The 27,514-nt window shown below is 43.1% G+C and overlaps 1 protein-coding gene across 13 annotated transcripts in view; it reads right to left on the bottom strand.

The window, feature by feature from the left end:
* The window catches only part of LARS2 (leucyl-tRNA synthetase 2, mitochondrial), a 282,370-nt gene that overhangs the window by 38,271 nt on the left and 216,585 nt on the right, over window positions 1-27,514 (bottom strand). For all 13 annotated transcript variants that reach the window (XR_010946973.1, XR_010946974.1, XM_067754091.1 and 10 more), the window contains 5 exons: window positions 25,234-25,338; window positions 22,316-22,431; window positions 19,133-19,416; window positions 15,278-15,376; window positions 12,092-12,229 (listed from right to left, as the gene is read on the bottom strand). Coding sequence is in view for 11 of the 13 variants with exons in the window: in XM_067754091.1 (XP_067610192.1) it covers window positions 12,092-12,229; window positions 15,278-15,376; window positions 19,133-19,416; window positions 22,316-22,431; window positions 25,234-25,338 (742 nt within the window). In the remaining 2 variants the exon portion in view is untranslated. The remainder of the gene's footprint in view (window positions 1-12,091; window positions 12,230-15,277; window positions 15,377-19,132; window positions 19,417-22,315; window positions 22,432-25,233; window positions 25,339-27,514) is intronic.

Below are 27,514 nucleotides of genomic sequence, written 5' to 3'. Positions count from 1 at the left end.
GCATGACCAGGTTGCCCTGTGATTACAACATAAATACCCGTCCGCCCCCCGCCCTACCCCCACCGTGGCAAGGAGCATTCTCTTGTCCTTCCCTCTATCCCCAGCGCTTAGCACTGTACTCAACAGACAACATGCTCTTTAAACATGTTCAAAACATGGATGGATGGATGAACAAATGCGAATGAACAGACAGATGGCGGGATGGAAGGAGGAAGACACGGGATGTTTGGGGCTGCCAGCTCCTGAAGCCATCTTTGCCTTCTATCCAATCTGAGGTGGCACCTGGATTTTAACCTCATTACAGAAACAATACAACACAGTTTTAAAACAGAAGGAGAAAATTGTATGGTTACGTTTCACTGGGCAGATGAAGAGACTGATTACAAAGCAAACTGCACAAGTGTTCTACACAGAAGGGATGCCTCCCCAACCCGCAGTGGCCATCAGTGGCTCGACGGGACTGATTTCTCACACGCCCAGGATGCACGTTTTTGAGCACTAGCTTATCTTTCAAGAATCTTCCTCAAATAATTTTACATGCTGCTGCCTAACACAAAAGAGACAGACTGCAACCTTGTCCCTGCTGTGCTCAGTGGCAGGAGGATGAATTTGCTGTTACCGTCTTAGGCTCTAGTGTCCCTGTACCAGTTTTTGAGGTTTTTCCTCTCTTTTCTCACTTTGAGTACATGGCTTTGGTCACTCTCAAGAGAAAGAAAAAAGATGTCTTTGGGATGGAAGGAGGGAGGGAATAATCTGGATCCCAAAGATAAAAGACCAGTAGGATGATCAAAATCAGTAGCGTTAAGCCTCCAGAAGGGGCGGGGTCAGAAACAAGGAGCTTGTTCTCCAGTCTTGCAGGTTATCAAGTGGCGCAATGCTTCCCCCTTCTGGGAATGGACAGAATTGCAACCTGCTGGAATCTTGACCCTAACTCTAGCCTTTCCGCCTAAGGCTGCACTTCTCAGACCTCATCTTTTACAACTCTCTCTTCTTTTGTTTTTTGTTTTTTCGTTTTTGTTTTTGTTTTTGTTTGCGGTATGTGGGCCTCTCACTGTTGTGACCTTTCCCGTTGCGGAGCACAGGCTCCGGATGCACAGGCTCAACGGCCATGGCTCACGGGCCCAGCTGCTCTGCAGCATGTGGGATCTTCCCAGACCGGGGCACGAACCCGTGTCCCCTGCATCGGCAGGCGGACTCTCAACCACTGCGCCACCAGGGAAGCCCACAACTCTCTCTTTTTTAAAAGTAAACTTTTAAATGAGGTAAAGCACACATACTGAAAAGCATATAATTCCTACGGGTAAAACTTGAGGAATTTTCACAACATAAACACACCTGTGTAACCAGTACCCAGGTCAAAGATCAGAATGTGACCTACTTTCTGAAGGCCCCCTCCTCCCACTTCTAGGCAACACCTCCCCACCATGGGCACCACCAGCCTGGCTGCTAACACCATAGATCAGTTCTGCCTGTTTCAAAACCACTTCTAAGCCTTTCAGAATGAGGGATCTCAGGGGAGCGTCCACACTGGAGGCCTTCTCCAGAATGGCAGGCGTACCCTTCTCACACAGCAGCACACCCAAAACAAGGCCTGCCAGTTAAACGAATAAATCTTAATTTCCAAAAGTTAGCAACAACACAACTTGATAGCTGAGGCTCATCTGGGCTACCTTCTTCTTCCAAGGCTGAAGCACTACAGGGCTGGCTGGAAGTGTCATCTAGTGTAGGGATGGCAAGACTGCCCCAGTGCCCCTCCCGCCCCATCACTGATCCATGGCAGCACTTCCTGGTGGACTCAGGCCGAGGCTCAGAATTCTTGGTATCACGTCCTCAGAAAGCAGAGTTACGCCGTGAAATCTATCATTTATTTATTCGGCAGGTATTTATTGAGTGCTGACTATGATTCCGTCACTGAGCCAGGCATTAGGGATGTCATGGTGGGCAAATCAATTACTGCCCTCAGGGAGCCAGCCTGTCTGCTATCACTGAACCAAACCAATGCCTGACCACCTCAGAGCTGGGAAGGAGGAACAGAGAGTCCAGTCAGATCTGAAGATCAACTCCCGCCACATCAAGTCCAAACTGCCGGCTTGGCCATCGGACTTCTATCCCTCCCTTTTCGCTTCCTTTGCTCTTTCTACATGTTGCCCATATGCGTTTCCATGTCCTCACTCACACACTGTTCCCTGAAGTGCTATCAAAACTGCCCATTTGTCAAAACTCTACTCCCCCTTCCAGGCTTGACTCAAATGCCACCTCCACTGTGAAGGCATCTCAGGCCCTCCCGGTCAGAATTAGTTGCTCTTTCCTAGGTGTGCCCAGTGTTGTGCCTGTGACGGCATTGGGCAGATACTACATGTTACTGTGTATTCAGGTGAGTTGCATTGCTGCCTGTCTTCCTCCTGAGAGGGAGGAGGAGGAAGAGGAGGAGCCGTGAAGACCCCTCCCAGCACCAGTTCATAGTAGATGCTCAATTAATGAAACTGGTTTGAAATGAATGAATAAATAAATCTGCCAGCAGCAGAGGGGGGGACAATGTGGAGGGGACAAGAGATGAAGGAAGAAAGGGGATGAAGAGTGAGCACTCGACGCTATGGCTTCCAGGTGGGGCCAGAAACTTTTTGCAGACAGAGGCACACTCAAAGATTTCAAACTCTTTCTATTTCAAGCCCTTGGGAAGATCAGCAGGGAATGAGAGTGAGAGAGAGAGAGAGAAATTCTACAGTGGGGAGGGGCGCTTCCCAGGTCCTGGAATCCTGCTCACCCCCCAGTGATTCTCCCTCCACTCTTCCAGGGCCAAAGGGCTCTGGGAAGCTGGTTCTTATTCTATCCATCCTCAGGTGTAGTTTAGCCCAGAAAGAGGAGTCACATTTGTATTTGAGCGGCAACTGGGTACAGAGCCCTCTGAAATTAATCAAAGAGCTTACAGTAAAATGGGCGGCCCAAGACATGGTCATAAATCGCCACCACCACAAGGAGGAGGCATGAAGTGTGATATAGAGAAGCACGGTACATGGGAATGGGGGACAAGGGGACATCAAGGGCCCTGCTAGACTTCGAGTCTAGTCCTTCTGGAGCAGAGATGACACCACATTGCCAGGTTCATTACTCAGATTCATAACAATGTAACTAATGTATTTTCCATTTGTTCATTCATTCATTCATTCAACAAATGGTACCTGGGAACAAACCTGTATAAGCAAACAAGTTATTCACGCATCACAATGACTGTGTATAGCAGGGAGCTTTAGAAGAAAATGAAGAGTGAATGTTTTTAAAGTCTGGGAACAACTTCTCCACTGGGTTAAGATGATGGCCACGCCTGGGCACCCAAGCTTCTACTTTCCTCCATTTGAAGGTAAAAGGAGGCACTTCCAGCAAGGTCAGGAGTGCAAACGGCACTTTCTCTTGTAGGTGGCACCCTCCTCCACTTTGGGTGGGTCATGCTGCTGGTGCCCGCAAGGGACCAACATGACCAGGCCATGTACCTGGGTCCCAGACCCCTCCGAAGGAGCCTGGGGACACCTGTCCAGCCAAGCTATGTCCCAGGGACCCACCCGCCCACCATCTCCCTGGTCACTGCTCCCACCCACTCTAGCTCCTGGGCCTTTCTCAACAGCCCTCCTCCAAGCTTCCCTCTGAAGGGAAAACTGGACAACAAATACACAAACCGGGGAACAGGGGGGTGGACAGTATTAATGCACTTTCGTCTTGTTTGAATTTTTTTAAACATGCATTTGTCCTTCTACGATATTTATTTACTTATTTATTTAGCTAGTTAGCTAGTTATTTTTCAAGAGAAGGAAGGATTTATCATTACTGGCAGCAAGTAAGGAGAACACCGGGGATCTTTCCCAAAGCAGCGTCTCCCTGAACAGCAAAATTGGGAAGTTTTTTTTTTTTCGGACGCACAGGCTCAACAGCCATGGCTCACGGGCCCAGCCGCTCCGCGCGGCATGTGGGATCTTCCCGGACCGGGGCACAAACCCGTGTCCCCTGCATCGGCAGGCGGACTCTCAACCACTGCGCCACCAGGGAAGCCCGGGAAGTTTTAAGCTAAGGGTACATGCATATTCATGACTTCTGTGATTTTTAAAATAAATTAAATTAAAAACAAGAAGAAGAAAGTGAAAAGTCTGTAACTGTAAACCACCAACAAACCCCTTCTGACTCTGAAGCCATTAAAGGTAGAGGCGTTCTGCAGGGCATCTGCCTTGAGGAAGGCCTAGATGGTTTCACTTTCATGAATACAAATTTGTGCTCTTTGCTGAGCCAGCTTTCTTCTCACTCCTTCAATACCACCCCTAGAGATGGATTACCTTTTTTTGTACCACAGCACAGCTATATGCAATCAGAATGATGAAAAGGGACGGAATCTTCAGTTTCCTTGATAGTTTGGACTGCACTAATTCAGAAATTACAATGAATACCTGCTGGTCATTGAAAGGCACCTTTGTTCAAGGAAGGAAAGAAGGAAGCAAGGGAGGGTGGGTGTGAGGAAGGGAGGGAGGGAGGAAGGTCACTAATTCTTAGGATTAACAAGGAATTTCAGAACATAGATAGGCTATTTTAAGCACCCTTGTAAAACTCACTGCATAAAGGAATGCATTAACGAAGATGGGCTAAAAGAATCTCAGGATCCATCAGAGCCCTAACTAGTCACTGCAGACGACATTTCCCTACTTAAGAAGACCTGGAGAGCCTGCTACCCACTCTCCTGCCTGGTCAGGAGGCTACTATAGATCTGAAAAGAAGAAAACAGAAAGCCATGGATCTCTGAAAATAGTTTCTAACTGGGATTTTTCAGACTAAGTTCACCTTGCTCTTCATCCCTGCCCTGAGTCTAGGACCATCATGTTCACATAATTAGCCCGTTTCTAAGTATCAAGACATGGCTCATCTTAAAATATCACGGTTTCCATTTCCTAGCAGCCAGCCAGGGGCATGGAAGGAAGCCTTAGCATTACAGCGAGACTCAAGTAAGGCTTTTCTTCTCTTCCTTTGCCTTTTCCCAATAGCTCCATTTCTGGTGTGATCAGAAAAAGTTCCCCGGACCACGGATGGGGGCCTGCTGAGCTCTCAATGGTCAGCAGGTGGCTGTTAGCACGGGAGCAGCAGCTTCCGACACCCCCCGCTCTTCATTGTTTGCGAACTGCAGGGAGAAAGTCGATTCAGGGAATTTAGTGTCTGAGTTGTATGAAAGAGCAAGAACAAAAACTGACAAGATTCCGTGTTACAGCTGTCTCTCACAAAGGGGGAGAAAAGGCTTCCTGATCCCAGTTCAGTGGAGATGAACAGAGACACGTACCCCCACCGAGCGTGCCCCTCTGTGCCTTCCAGCATCCTGGTGACGAGCAGCCAAGACTGGTGCCAACCTCATACTCACACTGGCAGGCCCAGTGCACTTCCCTGCTTCAGAATATAAACTGTAAACGACTTTGCTTTATTTTCTGTTATAAAGTTACATAATCATTGGATAACATCTGGAAAAAAATCCATTAAAAAATAATAAAATCATCAATAAGCTCATCATCCAGAGAAAAATAGTGTTAGCACGCTGACATAATTTTTTCTAGTCTTTTCTCTTGCTTTGGGTATGTGTATTGGTATGTGTGTACATATAAAGACAGAGATAATCAAACTATCTACAATTTTCTATCTTGCTTTTTTCACTTCTCATTACTAAGATGTATTTCTCCATGTTATTCAACATTCTTTGTACAAGAATCCTCCCTAAGATGGGGTATACGTTGCCCTTTCTCAGCATTTTGGAGCAGTTAGGTTCAGGGTATTTAGCTACTTGAAGTAATACAGGAACGCTTTGCTGTATAAGTTTGCATTTCTGATTATTTCTTTAGGATAGATTTCTAGAAGTGCAAATAGTGTCCAAAAGTGTGACTATTTTTAAAGCTCTCACTATATACTGCCAAAATGCTTTTCATGAAGCCTGTTCGCAATTGCCTTGTAGCATATGAGAGAGCTGTTCTCATTGGGATGCTATACGGAAAACAGTACCTCACTGCTGTTTATTTTGTATTCCTTTTGCTGCTAGAGAGATAAACATTTTATAGTATGTTTATTGGTCACTTGTATTTCTCCTTTTGCAAATTTCCTGTTGACATCAATTCCAGCTTAATCATTAACCTGGTGTTTCAGACACAAAATAAAGGCACTCGCTGTCCCATGTGATGGCATACCCAACCCAGAGGCCAGTTTCTTATAAAGGGTAAAGAGACCTTCTGAAAGTTCAAACTGCAGACCTAAATGTACCAGTGATGAAAGAAAGGGCCAGGGTTCTTTTAGGAACTAGGAAGATTATTAAATCTACATAAACCTTTACTTTTATATTGATATTTGAAGACATTTAACCAGAATCATAGAGTGAAAAGAGGGCTCAGAGGTGACTGAATCCCTAACCTATGAGGCCACTGAGAACCAAAGGGGTTAGGTCTCTTGTCCACACCGCTAATTACAGGCCCATGTGATCTCGGGACAGAGGTTTTTTTGGACTCCCAGTCCAGAGCTACTACTTGAGACAGTGGCCACGTGGCTGAGAAATGAAAACAAAAGTGAACAGTTGTAGTCTCAAATCCCTTCTGAAATGACAACGCTAATCAAAAAGAATACAGAAATGGACATGAAATTCCAATTTATACACATTTCAGGAAAAATAGCTAATAAACAGAGAGAAATACACACATAAGGTTGACAGGTTTCAAAATTTCCTCTTAGGCCAGCTTGATAAAATTGTTTGGAGGCTTTAAAAAATGTTTAATCAGAGAGTTCTGAATTACTCATCACAGAAAGTAGATGATTTTCATTTCATCTGAGGCCAAGTGGTTTACCAAAACACCTCTGATAAACAGGTAACACTCAGAAACAGTTTTCAGAGGCTATTGTTGCCCTGATGTAACGTAACAGGAGTAATTCTGACAACTGTGCTGAGAAACAGAAATAAGATGACTTTCTGCACCTTCCTCAAAAAAGTCAGCCTTCTAAATACTTAAAATAAATCTCCCTCTTTTTGGGGGGTGGGAGGGCATGGAATAGAACATACCATCTTGTGAAGAATTAAAAAAATATATTGCCTAGGTCTATTTCCATTTATACCATACAGCTGTTCCTTAAAGTTGATGGTAAGGCACATACCAGGTGGCCCTTGAGGATTTGCAAATTAGAAATTTATCTGAACAGAAACAAGTCACATCCAAAACTGTATTTTAAATTATGTCGGAATGCTACAAACATTTTTCCTCCTTGACTATAGTTTTAAAACACTGTAAAGGAATCAGAAAAGTAGCCAGGGCCTGTCCTACACCTTAAATTAGTGAGCCGTTGAATAATTTATTTACTCATTCATTACTTCTACAAATAATTGTTCCAAAGCTGAGAAATGTGCCCTACTGTTAAGGAGCCAGAAGCCATTTATGGTCTTTGTTTCTAGACCTACATGAGAAGGAAATATTTCTCATGTTGTATTTGGCCTTTGAACTAAACCTCTCTCTATCCAACTCTCCTTATCCCAAGAAGAACATTTCCTTTGAACAACATAAACTTTTATCTGTTTATATCAAGGGGTTAACCTCAACTTATTTAAACAAATATTCACTGAGAATATATAATGTCCATGAGACTGTGATAGTAACAGAACACAGTTTCCATCCTCCAGGGTAATCTTTATCTAGTGAGGTAATGAAGTTTCCGTAGAGAAAATGCAAGGCAGAATGGTAAATTCTATAATCCAAGTTACAAACATTTTAACGACAGTCAGCCCTCTTTATCTGTGGGTTCCACACTCGTGGATTCAACAAACCGTAGATCAAAAATATTCAAAGAAAAGAAAAATTCCAGAAAGTTCCCAAAAGCAAACTTGAATTTGGTACACCCAGGCAACTATTTACATAGCATTTACACCGTATTAGGTATTATAAGTTATCTAGAAATGACTTAAAACATTCAGGAGAATGAGTGTAAGTTATATGCAAATACTACACCGTTTGGTATGAAGGATTTGAGCATCCTCAGATTTTGGTATCTTCGGGGGTCCTGGGATTAATCCCCTATGGATACCAAGGGATGACTGTAATTTATTTCTCTGAAGATTAACACTGTTAATGTGTTTAGTCCTTCTGATGCAGATGGGTTAATTTTTACACATGAAGGTCTCTGGGACTAATGAGAAGAAATTATTTTAAGCATTTAATTTATATCCTAAATTAGCTTTCTGTAGACTTTTAATCCATGTATGCATGCACAGAATGAGGGAGCAGGTCTGAGCATGGGGTGAAAAGGGACGGAGCTTTCAAGGTACTTCATTTTAATGAAACTGGATTTTAGTCTGCACTACAGAGGTTCCAGAAGTAATATATTTTTTAAGGATCAAAAATTTAAAAATACATATTCTTTGACCCAGCATTCTCCAGTGTCAGGACTTGAACCTACAGATATGATCCCAAATGACTGCTAAGCATATCGATAAAGAGCATCATTGGACTTTTTTTTTTTTTAATAGCAATTAGAAAATTAGGTGACTGCTTAAATAAATTATGGTATATCCACATGACAGAATACTATGCATAAATTGTAAATGCTGATGCAGAACGACCACTGAGATATATTATATCAAAAATGTAAAAGGCATATATATATATATATATATGTAACATTTAAAAATGAATATATCAATAGAAATATGGAGATATGCAAAATATTTTTCTGGAAGAAATCAAAAGAAATTTAACAGGTTGAGGAGGTGGGTAGAGGGTGGGATGCAGAGAGGGAGATTTCAATGTTCACTTTCTGTGCTGTTAAATTTTTAAATTTTAACCTTAGATGTATTACTTTTTCATTACTTAATTTTTAAATTGTTAACATGAAGTTATCTGGACAAGGAGATAACCAGATTTTCCCCCCCTTTTCTTCTCTGCAACTAAAAAATATTCTAAAGGTTGTTGTACTAAAAAAACAAAACACAGCAAAAACTGAAAAAAAATCCCAGGAACTATGCTCCAGGCAGTATGGAAGACAAGAGAGTCTTGTCTTGTCTGAATCATTGTCCTGATGAAAAACAAGTAAAAAAGTCAGATAAGATATAAAACATGTATAAAATGTTTTAACTGTGTTATTGAGCTGGCAAACTCTAAGAAATGAGGTTGAAATAAATGTATTTTTAGATAAATAATAATAGATGGACCTTCACTAAAAAACATGAGATATATTTCAGTATAAGGGAGAGTATGTATTTCAGATAAAAGGGAAATGATTTCAGATGTTAAAGTCAGAGATGCAAGTAGGAAGAGAAAAAAGATATTAGTAAGTATGTTGATCCAATGCAATTACAGTTGAACTCCCAGTAGATAATCTCTGTGGAATTTGACAAGCTAAATCTGAAATTATATGGAAGAACAAAGGTCCAATTATAGTCAAAAAACAAATAGACTAATGGACAAAATAAAGACCCTATAAATAGGCCCTTGCATATATATGAAAACTGGATTTATAATGGAGAGGGCACTGCAGATCAGTGGGGAAATGGATGGACTGTTCCATTAAAGGTACTGAGACACTAAAAGCAATAGCCATAAAGGAAAAGATTATTAAAATGTACTACATTAAATTAAGAGTTTCTATTCATCATTAGTGGCAGGGCACGAATAAAGACACAGATGTAGAGAACGGACTTGAGGACCACGGGGTGGGGGGCGGGGGAGAGCTGGGATGAAGTGAGAGAATAGCACTGTCATATATACACTACCAAATGTAAAACGCATGGCTAGTGGGAAACTGCTGCATAGCACAGGGAAATCAGCTCGATGCTCTGTGACGACCTAGAGGGGTGGGATAGGGAGGGTGGGAGGGAGGCTCAAGAGGGAGGGCATACGGGGATATATGTATACATATAGCTGATTCACTTTGTTGTACAGAAGAAACTAACAACATTGTAAAGCAGTTATACTCCAATAAAGATATAAAAAGATACATGAAATCCATGTGTGACATGAAAAAAAAAAATAAAGAGCACAATAATCATTAAAGAAAAAAAAAGTTTCTGTTCATCAAAAGACACCATAAAAATAAGACAAGCCAAAAACCGGGAAAAAATATTGCAATACATATAGCTGATAAAGGATTAGCATCCAGAATATTTATAGAACTCCTACAATTGATAAAAAACAACCCAGAAGAAATAAGGGCAAAGGACACAAATAGGGATTTAACAGAAGAGGAAACACAGAAGTCCATAAACATAATAAAAATATGCTAAACTTCATTAAGTAAGCAGTGTCTTTAAATTCAAATTTAACTCACAAAGTGATCCATTATATAACCACAAGTTTGACAAAATTTTAAAAGTTAGATAATACAGTCAGCCCTCTGTGATTATGATCCAAGGTTGGTCGAATCCAAGGATGTGGAACCCATGGATAAGGAGGGCAGACTATGAGAATTGTGCATCTACAGATTCTGGTATCTGTGGTGGGTCCTGGAACCCATCCCCCGCAGATACACAGGGATGGCTGTACTATACGTTGTAATGATGAAGATCTTGAGTGATAGGACCCTCACCTCTGTTGGTGTCAGTGTAGGTTTATATAACCAACTTGGAAAACGGTCTGGCATTTCTTAGTGAAGCTGAACATGTGGTTACCCTAATCCTACTCCAGGTACACATCCTAGAGAACTGTTAACACGCGTATGTCAGGAAACGTACCGGGATGCTTACGGCAGTTTTGTTCTTAATTGCACAAAACAGCCCAAGGACCATTAATGGTGATATAGACATAAACTGAGCTCTGTATTAGAAATTCCATTCCATGTAATGGAATACCAGATAGCAGTGAATCACGAATGAAACAGAACTCCATGCAGGAACATGGATGAATCCCCAAAAATGCTGAGCAAGAGAAGCAAGAGAGAATACATGAAATATGATTCTACTTATACAAAGTTCAAACACAGAAAACTAAACAACACATACTGTTTAAAAATATATAAAGAAGTATGGGCTTCCCTGGTGGCGCAGTGGTTGAGAATCTGCCTGCTAATGCAGGGGACACGGGTTTGAGCCCTGGTCTGGGAAGATCCCACATGCCACGGAGCAACTAGGCCCGTGAGCCACAACTACTGAGCCTGCGCGTCTGGAGCCTGTGCTCCGCAACAAGAGAGGCCACGATAGTGAGAGGCCCGCGCACCGCGATGAAGAGTGGCCCCCGCTCGCCGCAACTAGAGAAAGCCCTCGCACAGAAACGAAGACCCAACACAGCCAAAAATAAATAAATAAATATATATATATATATATATATAAAGAAGTAATACATTTAAGAAAAGCAAGAAAATGATAATTCAAGATTCAGGATAGGGATTGTATGGGGGAGGGGTGGGTGGTGTAGGAAGGGGGATGATCTGATTAGTGAGGGCTCCCTGGGTAATCTAAGGACCTGTAATACTCTATATCCTAATCTGAGGAGGGGGTGCATGGATGTTCATTTTATTTTTTAAATTGTATAATACATTAAATACATATTATATAATATATATATTATATATACATATATATGATACATTTCACGGGAAAAAAGCACACACACACATCTTTCTGAACATGATGGGGAATATATTATAGTCCAACAAGAAAAGAATTTATCAATGGATTTACAATGTGATCCCTAGTTTTTAATCCATTTTATCAGAATGACATATTGAGACAGGATTCAGTCAAGCTTGGAAACATAGCTTACACCAAGGGACCATATGATAAACACTACCTCACATGAGAAGCTATAAAAAGCTGTGTGACATTATGAACCGCTCTTCTCTGCCTCACAAGCGAAAATCTCAACTACTTAACTCAGTTCAACAGAGAAAAGCTGAAGGGAAGATCCTATGCAAGCAGGCAAACACCACGGGCTAGAACTGACTAAGCAACAGAAATGGACTTCCAGTGGTTAAGGCTGACAATGACCTCTAAAGTATGCTTGAAAAACAGAGTTCTTCTGCCACATATATTTACCTTGCTTCAGAAGAACCAACACCTGCCTTCAGTTGCTGTTCAAGGAACTGAATTCTTTTGCAAAGCAGTATAAATGCTCACCTGTGCTTGACCATTTTTTGATCATGGCAAAAATGACTAAAGAATCTTGCATAGAACAAGTGCATGACAGCATGTTCTTTCCCTCCAATGTACAAATCCACAGGCATCCAGTAATCTGCCAACGCTGTGCTGAAAGGGCTGGGAGGAAGAGAGATGGTCATTTATAAAAAAACCCTGCTTTGTCACAATTGCATAAATTAGACCAATCATAATTTGCATATTCCCTGAAATAAATTATGTCAGAGAAAAACAGTGATTTTCTTATTAAAATATAATGAGAGAAGCTTATATAACAAAGGAGAAAAATGTCAGAGCAGTGTTAATTTATGAAATTTATAAAAACTGTTTCAGAAGCCATATTGACATATTTTAACAAATGTGATTTTCATATATAATGAGGACAAAAGGAAAACATACCAGCAAAAAGTGTATTTCTGAACAATGCATATTTGACTATCTGGATTTATTTTAATTTTTATTACCATAGACAATCAAGATTTTTGAGTTCTTACCAATAGAGGGCAATATGGCACGTACAATGGAGACTCTCATGCAGACACTAAAAGTTCATTTTAAGACAGAAATTCATTTGCCTTCCTAGTGCATTAAGAAATGACATGCATGTCATTTCTTCATACACTAGAAAGGGGAAATAAAGTACACAAGTCCAAGTCTAGAATTAGTACTTTTCCATGCAGATTTGTGCACATGTGAGAGGGTGTCCAGTTTGTCTGGTGATTGTTAGAGAGTTGGACCACTATTGTATGTTGCTAATAATCATCGACTGTAGTCCCAAAAATGCCTTGTGAAAATGTTATGCCCTATGTAACAGCAGAGTAACATAAAATTACATTTTATAAACCAAAAAATAAATAAATAAATAAAACAGAAATTCAATCTTATTTTTAGAGCAGCCTCAAAATGCAGATAGTCAGCAAGAGCCTGCATATGCTTCCTGAATGCACTGAGCATACTTGGAGTAATTAACATGAAACAGCCTAGTTCTGTCACCTAATAGATACTTTTTAGTCAAGAGAGGTCCTAAAAGAAAGGCTTCCTCACTGGAGGCATCGTTCCCTAGTCCTAATGGATGCTAGGGAGGAAAAGAAATGCCACTCACTTTATTTTCTCTCTCTGTGTGTGTGTGTGTGTGTGTGTGTGTGTGTATATGTGTACACTGTGTGTGTATACACTCCGTGTGTGTGCACACTCCGTGTGTGTGTACACTCTGTGTGTGTGTGTGTACACTCTGTGTGTGTGTGTGTACACTGTGTGTATGTGTGTGTGTATACACTCCATGGTTTCACATATATGTGAATTCTCTTCCCCACACCTCAAGGTACTTTTTTCCCTGGCGCTCAGCAGGTGGGCCTGGCCAAACACCATGTGTTTGCCTTAAGGCAGCTTGTTTTTCTCTCCTCCAGTTACTATGCCAGAATTCTGATAAAATTTTAAATAATGTTTCTTTGTGAAAAATGCTTCCCCAGAGAAATCTAACTGTTCATGCAGGTGACAGAAAAGCAAGGGAAGTCAAGAATGGTACTCGGCCTGAAAGTAAGTTTGAAATAAATTGAGCAGTGAGATGGGATCTATGATCTTTCCTGGAAACCACCTAGTGAGAATGCAAGCCAGCATGGAAATAAACAGCAGCATTTTACAAAGGAAATGATGTGATACGTGGTATTCCCAAACTGGGGGCTGTGAAGGTCTCGGGACATACCTCTCACCAGCTAAGGGTCCCATCATTAAATTGGAGTCTCATCTGTAAGAAGGTTTTCCCTTGAAGCATTCTGAGAGGTGGAGAGCCTGATTTCCCTTGCATTCTAAGGCAGCTCTTCCTAACTGGAAGTCACCAAAAGCCCCTTCTAGAAGGAAGACCCAGAAGAGGGGCCCCTCTGTGGGTTAGCCGGGGCTGCCCTGGTGGTTCCCAGCCACAGCAGTCGCCCTGTATCCTTTCTTGCCTCTGCCAGCTACTATTTACTCCGGATCCTGCTCATTCTGCACAGCCTCGACTCAAATCACAGATCCGCAGGACTGCAGGGCAGGCAGGAGCGCCTGTCTCCCTGGAAATATATTATCTTACAACCAACGAAGGAAATGGGGGCATTTTCATACGTGGACTATGGGGTTTCAGTATAATTGTTCTCCCATGGACAAGAGCAAGCTGGCAAGGTCTTTGAAGCACAGTGTCTGTGGTTTTCCTGTGCTCTGTACCAGTTTTCTTTTGTTCTCATTTCCTTCTTTACCTATCTACCTACTGCTCTCTTTCCCTTATTTATTTATTTTTGTCAAAGAAGCACATGCACATAGCTGAAAAAAATCAAATAGTACCAAAAGCTTTATAATTAAAACAGTGGTCTCCAGCCCCATTCCTTCACTAACCTCCCTCCCACCCCTCACCTGTCACTTAGCCACTTCTAATTCTTTCAGCTGTGTTTTCTGGCAATTATTAAAAAATGTTTATGCTCTTTGTTCGTTTGTCAATTTTGGAGATTATCTAGCACTGTATGTGCTAAGAAGTCATGCTTCTCAGCTCTCTCACACTCCCTACCCTCCTATCCTCCCTGAATAGTTACATCATTATTTTCAGTTAAGTAAGTAACATTACACCTTTACAACTGCATAAATGCAGTTCACCACAGGGCCAACGAGGGTATTAGCACTTCCTTCCTTTTTCTGCTTTTCATTTTTCTTGTACCTGGGACTTACTTGGCTGTGAAGAATCTAATTTAATAATCGAACACACTCCCTACAAGAGCCTGTTTCAAAGAGCACAATTGATCAACAGCTTCTAGCTCTTCTGTCTTTGGAGCCACTGAGTGTTCACACAATCCATGCCCTCCTATAGGGAGCGGACCACAGCAGGCGTTTCCTCCTGACTTGAGACTCTCTAATGGACAAGCTTTGCTTGAGGCTTCCCGTCAGCCTGCTCGAGACTTTCTCAAGCTGCACTGCGGTCTGAGGCTCTTCCTACGCCATCCTCCTACCTCCGCCCTCTCCTTTCACAGGTGTCAGACCAGCATCACAGTCAAGGGCTCGCCCTGCCAACTCCTGCTCCCTCACCTCCTTATTCCCTAGAGGCACTTGCCCCCATAAATCTCTTGCCCATCGAATTCCATCTTGGTGTTTGCTTCTTGGAAGACCCAGACTGACACATGCTCAAGAATTCAGCAGGGCTTTCTTTACCTCTGAGTATTCTGAGGGTCGGTATATCTGAAGTAGTACCAAGCAGAATCAACAAAGGTATCCATCGTATCTGTCTCTCTCGTGGCTGCTCCCTTGCACCTAAGAAATAAATGAAGTTCATCGATTGGTTTCTTTTTAAATATTAATGCATTTTCCACCAGCTTTTGAGAAAGCTATGACAAGCATTATGAATTTAAAATGTCATAAGAACAATGCTCCATCATGAAAAGATAATTCACAGTGTGGACTCTCTTTGTACTGCAGAGTACATGATGTTTTAAAGAAACTTACAAAATAAACATTTAAATCTTCAACAACTAAAAGCCCTATTCTGTACTTCTCTGAATTTAACATGGTAGAATGTCGAACAGGAATCTTGTCTCTTTGCTGCATTCACTTCTCTTTTAGGCATATCAAGATTGCCTTCAGCCTTATGAGGCAAATCAGTTTATGAAGAAAAGCTGAAAACCAAATGTAGTGAGATACTGTGCTGAAAAATGAAGTTGGGGTTTTTTTCTATCTCTGTCTCTTGGGTAAGGGGAGCAGAAACCCACAAGAGGTGACCTTAGGAAGATAAATCACCTTGGGAGCCCAAAGGCAGAGGCGTGCTGGAGCCACCTCATACCAGCTTGTGAGGACTAACTGTTGGGATCGCTCCCCAACTCTGGGACAAATGATGCCAAGTTGGTGGTCTGAAATTAGCCCTTGGTGGAAGTACCTATACCACAGAAATGGGCTAACACTACAAATCAGAAGCTCCCCTCCAGAGAGCTATTTAGTACACACTTACCAACACACCACTGCCTAAAGGAAGCTTCCTTATAGAAGGGTGAAGATAGCCCCACTGTTCAAGAAAGTGAATGAAGTGAGATGCCTGGTGTGTAAAGGGTTGAAAAGAAAAAGCAATCCTCATCCTAGGCATGCAGATGCCTGGGGAGGACTAAGGTTCCACAAACACCTAACTGGTGAACCAATTTTGAAACATGTTGGTAGGGTGATGGCCCTGTGGGACTGAAGCCAAAAGCCACAACTTCTGGGAAGCCAAGAGAGAGTACCCTGAGCCAAGCCTGGCCAAGGAGGGTGCTTGGCTTCCTTGAAGACCCCCCAGAGGCATGGAACAGCAGGGGATGGGGTGAGCCAGCTACCGACAGCTATTAGCAGGGACCCTTTGTGGCCGTGAGAAGCCACAGCAGGAGAACATGGCTCAGACTCCAGGCTCTCCCTTCTGAGGCATGAAGTGGGACCAACCACCTCTCCAAATGCTGCCCTTTTGGCAGTATGGGTCCTCGGGGGCTCTTGGAGAATTTGAGGAGGGGGATGAGGAACCCCAAGAGGAACTGATGAATCCTCTGCTAAGTTAGCATGCAAGGGCTTCAGTCTGTTTTTAATTTAAAAATAAAAGAAGGGGTGCCTTTATATGTTGCATCTGTGATATAGCTCATACTGGCTTTCCGAATATTATTGGAGGAAACAGCCACTCCCCATCTTCTGCTTATTAAATGGAAGTGGCTCAGCAGAGAGCACAGGAGCCCAGATCTGGCAGGGCTCTGGGCTCCCAGGGGCCTCCTCATTTCAGTCAGGGGGCCTCCCACTGGGAAGAGTGGTGGTCCCTGGGGTAGGAGCTTATCGGAGAGAGCCCCAAGGGAACCCTAGTCCTGTTTCCTACAGTGCATCTCTAAATGAAAGCCAGGGGACTTCCCTGGTGGTGCAGTGCTTAAGAAACCGCCCGCCAAAGCAGGGAACATGGGTTTGAGCCCTGGTTCGGGAGTATCCCACATGCCGCGGAGGAACTAAGCCCATGCGCCGCAACTACTGAGCCTGAGCTCTAGAGCCTGTGAGCCACAACTACTGAAGTCCACACGCCTAGAGCCCATACTCCGCAATAGGAGAAGCCACCGCAATGACAAGCCTGTGCACCACAACGAAGAGTAGCCTCCACGCACTGCAACTAGAGAAAGCCCGCATGCAACAACAAAGACCCAACGTGCCGCCCGCAAAAAATAATAAAATAATTTAAAAATTAAATAAATAAAATCCAGGTCTTTTTATTTGGAAGGCAATCAACCAGAACACATACTATTTTGGGAAATAATTAGAAGGTAACTGTTACTTCTTCTTCCTCACCATTAGGGCACCCACACAAGTTAGGAAGAAAATGTAGGATTCAACTGATAATAGGACTAATATCTGACTAAAACTTGCCATGCTGATTTTCTTTTTAAAGGTCATGTTGGACTTGAAGACAACCAACATGTTTTCTTGCTGACACTAAAAGCTGGATTACATGGAAGAAGCTACTTGGTAAGTGGGATGGACAGATGATGGTAATGGTGACAACGTTATTACCATTATTAGCTCCAAGAGTAATAATACTAACACTGGGTGGCAGACACTAAGCCAAATGCTTCATGGGCATTATCTCATTTAGTCCCTAGTAACCCTGGGGATTATGAGGTAGACACTACTCACGTCCCCATTTTGCAGTTGAGTAACTAGAGTTCCACGAGGTTAAGAAATCTGCTCAAGGTCTTAGAGCTCAAGGGGAAGGAATCCACCTTTGCTGGACTCATGCCTGTGGTCCTTACCACCATGCTGTCCCGCTTGGCCACACGGGCTCAGTGGCTCTCAGCCCTGCGTGCTCATTAGAATCATCAGGGAGACTTGACCAAGACCAAGCCCTGGGCTCTGCCCTCCAGGAATCTGCAGCCAAGGTAGGAAAACTTATCCCCACCACCAAGGCCCTGGGCTGCCACAACTGGCGGGCTGAAGGCTGCTGATGTCTCCGGCAGGGAAACCCTTTGTCACTGCTTATCAACAAAGAGGGTGATACCCTAAAATGGCCCAGAGCTTCCTATGTTCCTGACTGCAAACCCCATCTCAAACCTCAGAACCGCCTGGGTGAGGACCTGGGCGGACTGTTGGCAGGCCCGGGCAGGATGGCACTAATATTTCCAGTTACAGAGTGTCTGCTAGGTGTCACTCTGCAGTGTTACATGCATTAATTCTCGTCTTCTGAAATCCCTTCGAGGGGGTTATTTTAGCTCCCGATAAGGGAATCACAGCTCAGAGAGGTTAAGTGACTTTCCCAAGACCACACAGCTAGGGAAGAGGCAGGGCCAGGACTTGAAGCCATTACTGTCCGACTCCCCATTCTGAGCCATGCACTTGCACTACATGGTTACCTAATTACTGACCTAGAGATGCTAAGAAGAGGACTAAGTTATTTTAAAACAACCCCATCATGATCTATAAAGCAGAGAAAAATGGCTTTTCCATAGAAGGAAGAAGGGAAATATTACAGCTTGGTATCTGTTATTTGTTTAATCAGCTGGAATGCTATCATAAAAATCACATGTGAGACATGCCAGTGAATTAACAGGAAAACATAATCCTACTGTCAAAATGAGAAGAAATGAGATATGGTATGTTTCAGTATATTAAAGAATGAGACCCCCTGAGCATACTTGTCCTCGTAGCTACTACTACTCTGCTACTTGCGATAAAATCCCCACTGTTATCACAGTCACTATGTGGGAAAACGGTAAGGCATTTTCTCTCATCTCTGAGAAGCTCTTTGGAATATAAAATGGAGGAAAGTGGTCTCTTCCAAAGCTATCATGAAAATGTGTAGCTTTTCCATCAGTTGGATCAGCTGTTTCTGGGAAAGATATGAATTGACATTGCTGCTTCTACCGGCTCAGAAGAGAGGACGGGGCGCTCATCACAGGGGCTGGGCCCCAGATTCCAGCCCCTTCTCTCAAAGATAGCAAAAGACCTAAGACCTATGTTATTCTTTCCAGCCAAGTGGAAGTCTGGGACCAGACATGGTCACAGCTGGGGAACGTGGTTTCTTACCTAGGGCAGGAGCAATTCACCCACTCCGAAGCTGAGGCCAGTGGGGAGCCTCCCTTGCCAGTGAAAGAGGTGATGCTGGGCAAGGTCACAGGCAAGTCCTCCAGAGGCACGGGCACAGGACCGCAGGCCGGGCAGTGGACCATGGGGATGGGCGTGCCCCAGTACCGCTGCCGAGAGATCAGCCAGTCCTTCAATTTATCACTTGTCACCTCTCCGCCCACTCTCTTCCTCCGGGCTTTCTGAGTCAGGGCTAGAAATGCATCCGGCCGGTTCATACCTGTGAACTGAGAGGGGAAGGAGAGAGATCACGTTCCTCCCTTGGTAAGAATGAGCTGCCACCCTGATGCCACCACCCTGGATTGCCATTTTTTGTGTGGTCTGTGCAGGGCCACATTGTGACTCTCTGTTGCCTTTGTGGGCACCTTCCTCCTTACAGTATTAAAACTTATATTTTATGACAGTGGTGAATAAAGATGAATATAATTTTTGACCTTAAGAGTTCACTTTTTTCTTCTGATGTTAAAGAAATTAACACTTTTTGGGGGGCCCCTGAGAGTACTGTGGGCTCTGGCTTGGGGCTCTCCTTATCACCAGAGCCCTGTGGCACCTACAGAGAGAGGCAAATATCAGCATTCAGCTGCCAGTAAAAAACTGCACATTTATTTTAATGACTGCTCCCCTCTTGAGACAGGGGTGGCCAGAAAAGAAAAGTTCCATATTGTCCTAGAGTCGAAGGAATTCGGGCAAGCAGGGGAACAAACTGAGGCCTCAGCTTGAAGGACCACCCCTTTTGTATTTAAATGCTCCCATGTGAGAGACAGCAGGGCAGGACACTCATAGCAGAAAAGAGGAATTCTCTGTTCACCGGACACTTTTTTTTTTGCGGTACGCGGGCCTCTTATTGCTGTGGCCTCTCCCGTTGTGGAGCACAGGCTCCGGACGCGCAGGCTCAGCAGCCATGGCTCACGGGCCCAGTCGCTCCACAGCATGTGGGATCTTCCCGGACCGGGGCACGAACCCATGTCCCCTGCATCGGCAGGCGGACTCTCAACCACTGCGCTACCAGGGAAGCCCCACCGGACACTTTTGAGAGAACCAAACTAATGATAAGAATCGGGCTAGCATGGCTTGCCAACGAGGGGATCGTGGGAACCTTGGAATTGGTTCAGTGCAGGTGTACCGCAAACCTACTAGGTGCCAGGCTTGTGCTAGGCGTTGGGAGCACAAAGATAAATCTGATCTGCCCCTAATCTCAATGAGCTTACAGCCACGGGGCATAAAGAATAGGAAAGTACAGCTATGTTTATCAAAAGCAGCCTTCTCCATTAAGCGTCTGAAATGTCCTGAAGACCGAGCTCTCTACCAAGGAACCACTTACACTCTGGGAGAGCACTTTCTTTGTCCTACACTCCCACTATCATGTAATTATGGTGCAGGTGATCACAAGCTCTCTTGAAAGTCTATCTTCTCAATGCATTACTGTTTTCACATCCCAGAAGCTCATGGAGGCTTTCACCATCCATTCTCCTTCCATCCATTGAAAGAATTCCTCCAGTCTAGATATTCAGTCTAGGGCCACCAGAAGATTCAACAGACCACCTGAAGCTATTTGAAAGAAGCCAGGGAGCGTAATTAATGCTCAGTCCTATACTAAGGAGGGGGCATTTTTCTGGCTAATTCATAAGACTAATTTTGGCCATGACTGTCCTCTTTCTCACCCTGCAGAGGGTTATCCGGGTCTCCTTTCTGGCACCTTGGCTTGGCTCTGCTCTACATCTAAGAAACCTGCTCACACACAGTCTTAAGAAGGGTTTAAGGTTCAGTATCTTAAAACATAACTCATGTCTGGGGATATAATTTATGAAGTGAAGGCACAAACATGAGGTCAGAAAACATTGCCACTCCTTACACAGGAAAAAAAACCTGGCTATTCCCTTATTTTTTATATACATGATATCCTATAGCCAGGTAGTCCCAAACCTGAAAAACCTGAATCTTCAGGTCTAATGGAATCAGGATCACCCAGGTGGGGCCAGTAAGCATCTCCCAGGTGATTCTGAGACATGGCCGGGTTGCAATCACTGTGTTAAGCCAGGAGTTCCCAGGCCCTACTGCACATTAGAATCACCCGGGGAGCACTGAATTCTGCTGATGTCCGATCCATGTCCTCTCCACTCCCTCAACCATTAAATCAGAATATCTGGGGTGGGACTCAAGCATCAGTATTTTTCAAAACGTTCCAGGTGTTCTCAAAGGGCAGCCAAGTTTATGAAAGAGTGCTCTAAACCAGAACTCTCAAACTTTAATGTGCACACAAATCACATGGGGTTCTCACTAGACCAGGTGGGGTCTGAGAGTCTACACTTCTAACAAGTGATGCCAACGCTGCTGGTCCAGGGACCAGACTTTGGGTGGCAAAGTTCTAACCCAGGGATTCTCAAAATGTGGTCCCTGGATCAGCAGCAGTAGTGGCATCACCTGGAAACTTGTTAGAAATGCAAATTCTTCAGTTGCATCAGGGACTATGAAGCAGAATCTCCAGATGGGGGCCAGGGAATCTGTGTTCTAACAAGGCCACCAGGTGATACTGGTGTGTGCTCAAGTTTGAGAATCACTGTCTGAGCCATTTCCCACTTCCCCCTTCCCCACCTCACCCTACCTCTCCCATCATAATTTCTGGCCTAGTTCGGTATCAAGGCTGAGCTCAAATCCTGCCAGACTTACCACCTAGCAAGAGACAACCTTGACCAAATAAACATGACTCAAAACTTCTCTGCTGATTTCTAAAAATGAGTCAAACTTTAGGTGGGAATAAGTCAGTAATCTGGGGAGAACAGAGATCTCTAAAAGGAACAGCCAATTTTGGTCACCTGTCCCAAGGAATCAGTTTCCCTGGAAGAGGTCATTTTTCTTAAGCAGAAGATTCACAAAATAAAGTTTAGTTCCTTCGATAACCACACTATCCTAGGATCAGGTTCAACTTGGAGCTGATAAGCTTTTAGATCTTGAAAAAGAATATTATTTTGTTTTCATAGATTAAGAAACGAGGCTGCAAGACTGTTAGTGTGGGTATGAATGAAATGATAGGTTGTAACTTGCACCCAAAGGAAAATGTGTCATCAAGCTCATGTCAAGGCCCTGAGTTTATAAGTAAGTTCTTCGGCCACCTCCACGGGCACCGACCTCCGCAGAGCTGCTCAGTCTCTCCGTGCCATCTGGCATGGTTTCAATGACTTCAGAGTACGACAGGCCCAGGGTTTGGGCTAAGACAGTGTCCTCTAAGCTGGTGCTGGGAATTCCTGTTTAGGGGAAGAAACACAAAACGTCTCCTTTGCAAATGGCCAAATCACAAAATAATTGACAGCACTGACACTCAGCGTTAGCTTCTCAAGGGAGACTCTAAAAGATTTTAGTCACAGAAATTATAAAACCACATCATATTCATTGGGAAAATGGAGAACAGTCTTGGAGAAACTCACTACTCTAACACAATAGTTTACCATATTGGCACTACTTCCCGTAAGTCTTTTTCCATTGCTTAGTTTCTTTTAAAAAATAGTTGTAATTCTAAAATATACAATTTTGGGTGCTTCTGTCACTTAAATAGTAAATCACAAGCATCTGGGGAAGTGTCTCTTTTGAGTGACACAGGGCAGTGGAGTTCTCTTGAGAAGCAGGGCTGACTCCTCCAGCAGCTCCTAGTGCCCCAGAAAAATCTGCTTGGTCAGTAAGTGGAAAGCTGGCCAATGTGTTTCTTCAAACTATGCTTTGTTCCCAGAGGCAACAGTACATTCTGAACAGACATTTCTTCTTCAACCCACATATGCCCTTGAGGAGATGGAGTTGAATGTAAGTAAATCACTCATCCAGAGGGCCAAGGCATGCTGTTTCATCTTCAGCTAATTAATACAAACAGGCTTTTTAGTTGTTGGTTCTGTAGGCCAGGGTTTCTCAACCTGGGTCCTACTGACATTCTGAACTTTGCTGGGGGGCCTGTTCTGTGTGCTGTAGGATGTTGAAGAGCATCCCTGGTCTCTACCAGTAGAAATGTTTCTAAAATTGCCACATGTTGCCTGCTGCAAATCACCCCTGGTTGAGAACTGCTGTAGGGTCAACTGTCAAGACTGCTGACATCCTTGTGGACACTACACATCACGCAGCAACTGAGAGAGATAAAACTAAGGGTAATACACAAAATGCTTACGTCAGATGTCCATGAACAACCTCTCTGGAATGCTGCCCTAAAAGGGTGATTTAATGTTTGGGACACACATTCTAAAGTTCCTTGGTAAGATGGAAAACTCCATGGTATGATGGAAAGTTCTGCAGTGTTCCAGCTGAGATTATGGATGAAAAGCATCTAATGAAGCAAATAAACTCTCAGAGTGGACTTGAAGGATACTGAAGGGTGAGGACAAATGGCAAGCAATAAAGGTTGCTGAAAAGTGTTCATGGTCAAGAAGGGAAAAAAGTCATTTACTGCATTCCAAAAGTTTGTGGTCTGTAGTAACTAGGAGCAATCTTCGAATGGAGACATTGTAACCACAGAATTTATTTGATCACATAAAGACCACTCTGGACCACTGTGTTGGTCATGTGGGCCTCAGTAGAATGTGAACTATTTGTAACATGCAGGTGAGATGGTGAAAACACCACTTTAACTCTTGTTTACTTTTGTTTCTGTTCTTCTTGGAAGGCCAAGAGCCAATAATTCACAAAACATTAATTAATAAGTGTGGGAAATCAAGACAACAGGAAAAATGATTTTCCATGCATACCCAAGAAAATCAGATTTTCCTTTTTCTTTTTCCCTTATCCTTCAGAACTCTCAATATTCTGTTAGTACTTTGACTCAAAATACCAAAAGGGGAGACTTCCCTGGTGGTCCAGTGGGTAGGACTCCGCGATCCCACTGCAGGGGGCCCAGGTTCGATCCCTGGTGGGGAACTAGGTCCTGCATGCATGCTGAAACTAAGAGTTTGCAGGCCACAACTAAGAGTCTGCATGCGGCAACTAAGAAGTCTGCATGACGCAATTAAAAGATCCCTCATGATGCAACTAAGACCCAGCACAGCCAAAATAAATAAATTAATATTTTAAAACAACAACAACAACAAAAAAAGGGAAAAAAGCCACATCAACAAGAGCTTCCTTTATTGTTTATCTTGGCTGGTTGTATTAATGAATTTTACTAATTATAAAATGCATTAAAGTAATAGAAGGAATTATTTCCTTTAAGGAACATACTTTCTAGGTTTAAATTGTCAGAGGAGAATGACTTGGGTGGCTTAATATCTGTTTTCTGTGTTGATGTTTCTTCAAATCAGTTTGCCAAAGAAGGATCTGAGAATTGTGAGCAAAACCATGATTTCAATAAGCAATGCTATTTCTTCTGTGTGCTAGGAGATACAGAGTGTGGAAATAACTTCCACCGCAGGTTCTGGCACATTGGAGACTGCCTGGAATCTACAGCAGGAAAGCTGTAGAGATTGCTCGGGTCTACCCTGAGGGCAGGTCTTGGATGGGGTATGATTAGGTCTCACACCTTGGTTCAATCCCAGACTTCCTGTTCAGTGATGATAGGTTAGAACTCTTAGGAATGAGTAAGGCCGCCAAGGAAATCCAATTTACAGCTCTAAATATGACTTCGATTTTACTGCTATTTCACGATCCCTTTCTTGCATAGCTGAAGTTCACCTCCTCCACAAAGCCTTCACCAAAAACCCAGCCCACATCGATCATGTGTGCTTTGAACGCCCATCTCAGCAGTTGCTGTTGGTTCTATGAATTCTGAAATTGGATTTTCATCTGAGTTGTATGGTTCCCCACATTGTATAGGCAAGTCTCACCAACTAGCTCTACTGGCAAAATCCATGGGCCAGACATTTTTCATTATTCTCAGTAGCAACTAGCAAGATGCAATATACTTGATATGTTTTCAAAATATGATGCTTAACTAAGAGATGATGAAATGAAGGGACATTCATTTTTACAAAGAGGCAAAACAGATCATGGAATATATAGTCAGCTCTTCCAGGCTAGGATTTTGATCTTAAACCTGCTAAGTACACTATCCTGATTACATTTTAATGGCTACTTACCTATTTTTGCATCCAGAGAGCCCTCAAAGTCAGCTTTGGCCAAGATGACAACAGGGACTTCCTGCTGGGTGAGCATGTTCACAGCTGTCACGGGCGTGAGGCAATCTGAAAATGAGAGCAAACAACTGTGGACACCAATCTGCTGGGACTCTAACACCATCTGAATCTCAGAGGAGACAAGTGAGAAAAATAAGCTTTAGAATTTCTGTGTTTTTGTGCTAATTATTATAGAATTTGTTCTTTGAAGGTATTAACAGATAATTCACACTAGTGGAGAATCAAAAGATTAAACAAAAAAATGAAAATATTCATTCGCACTCCTAACCAAAGACATGAAAATGGCATTTTTACTTTCCAGATGGTGGAGTAAAGATGATCCCACCACCCACTTTTCCTTTTGAAAAGTACCTCAAGTATACAGAAGAATGAGAAGCACAACAATCTATCTATGGTGAAACTAAAAGATATCTGAAATTTTAAACTATAACACAGATGGAAGTGGATAGGAAAGGAGAAAATGACTGAACAGAGAAGAGATTTCCACACATTCAAGGACAAAACAGTTCCTTCCCATGTACCATTTCTAAGGAGATACCAGAGGTTGTGATCCAGCAAAAGGAAGGGGTAAATCAAGAAAGGGACAGACATGGGATCTAGGAAACAGAGGATCCAACAAAGAAAAGAGGGTAGGGACATTTGCAGAGCAGAGACAGAGAGAAGTCCCAGGATGACAGATATGCAGAAGCCTGGAGGATGACCAGGTCAGATTTAAGCAGGACAGAGAGCCCCAGGAAGCATCTTCAGGAAAAAAAGGGGATGGATAGATTATCTGACAGGGTGGAATATGTAGAAAACTTGAGAGGAGTTTTAAAGAGCTTCTGGGAGGATGTGGGAAGACAGTCAGAAATTCAAAGAACACAAAGCAAATTAAAAAAATGAGGACACCATGAACTTCAGGAAAAACAGAAAGTTATATAAAAAGGAAAATGTAATCATAGTATATTTGGCTCAGGTGACCAATATTTATGTGGTCATAATAAAACACTTAATTTGGAATTATCCAAACAGTGTGTCATCTTAAATGAAGCTTATTACAACTACTGCAGCAGTGAGATAAATCATACATACATGAATCTTCACTGAATATATGTAGGACTGGAAGCATGAAGACCCCAATAAAGTCCCAAAGGAAGAAGGGATGAGAGGTGGTAAACAATTAGTGAGTTCATTTGTACTTCTGCAACATAAGCAATTAACTACAGTTATAATTTATGAACTATTACTATTTACACCCGCTATGTTTTAAGACTTTATATAGATTTATCTAAAATATGTTCTACAAACCCCAAAGTTAAAATAAGCCTAGGGGACTTCTCTGGTGGTTCAGTGGTTAAGACTTCGCCTTCCAACACAGGGGGTGTGGGTTCAATCCCTGGATGGGGAGCTAAGATCCCACATGCCTCACAGCCAAAAAACCAAAACATAAAACAGAAGCAATATTGTAACAAATTCAATAAAGACTTTAAAAATGGTCCACATCAGAAAAACCTTAAAAAAAAAAAAAGCCTAGGAATTAGGATTTATTTTTCAGAGAGGTAAAGATAGGCTCTGTAAACATCTAAGCCAGCTCCGATCTTCCTTCACCTTGGGTGTCAGGAAGCACAGGACAGGGTTACGGTGGGGACAGAGTGAAAATGCAATGCAAATGGGTCTCTAGGGATGACGTTCAACCAGCACCCTGGTACCATGACTGGAAGGCACCTGCTGCTGAAGCTGCTGAAGTGCTGACACCCTCAAAGTGGACAGCCAGATTTCTGATTCCATATGGTCCCTTCTCAAAGAATAGGTATACATTTGCAAATTCTGCAATTATGGTATGTTATTAGGAGGATGGACAGTGAGGCGTGGTGGAGTGAGAATAAAAGTCACTAGGTAATGTCTAGAACTGGTGAATGGAGAGACAGCAGTGTAGGCATATTATACAGACATGTGGCGGTCTATACCAGAGAAACGGCGGTGGAACAGACTGCCAGTTGACACCATATCTGTCTCTCCTTCTGATTCAGCAATAGAATGTTTAGTTGGACACATGACTGCGTAGCTAATGGCAGCACTGCTCAGCTTCACTTGCACTGGGTATGGACATGGGGTTAAGTGTAGAAGCAACTTGCAGGTCAAGCTCTCAAAGGGAAGGAGCTGCCCTTCTTCCCCCACCACCTTCTTACTGCGACACAGATGAAGTGTAGAACAATCTGGAACACACAGATAAGGGCAACATCCT

Source organism: Pseudorca crassidens, chromosome 10, assembly GCF_039906515.1.
Source record: "Pseudorca crassidens isolate mPseCra1 chromosome 10, mPseCra1.hap1, whole genome shotgun sequence".
NCBI classification, from domain to species: Eukaryota; Metazoa; Chordata; class Mammalia; order Artiodactyla; family Delphinidae; genus Pseudorca; species Pseudorca crassidens.
This window is presented reverse-complemented; position numbering and strand designations above follow the sequence as displayed.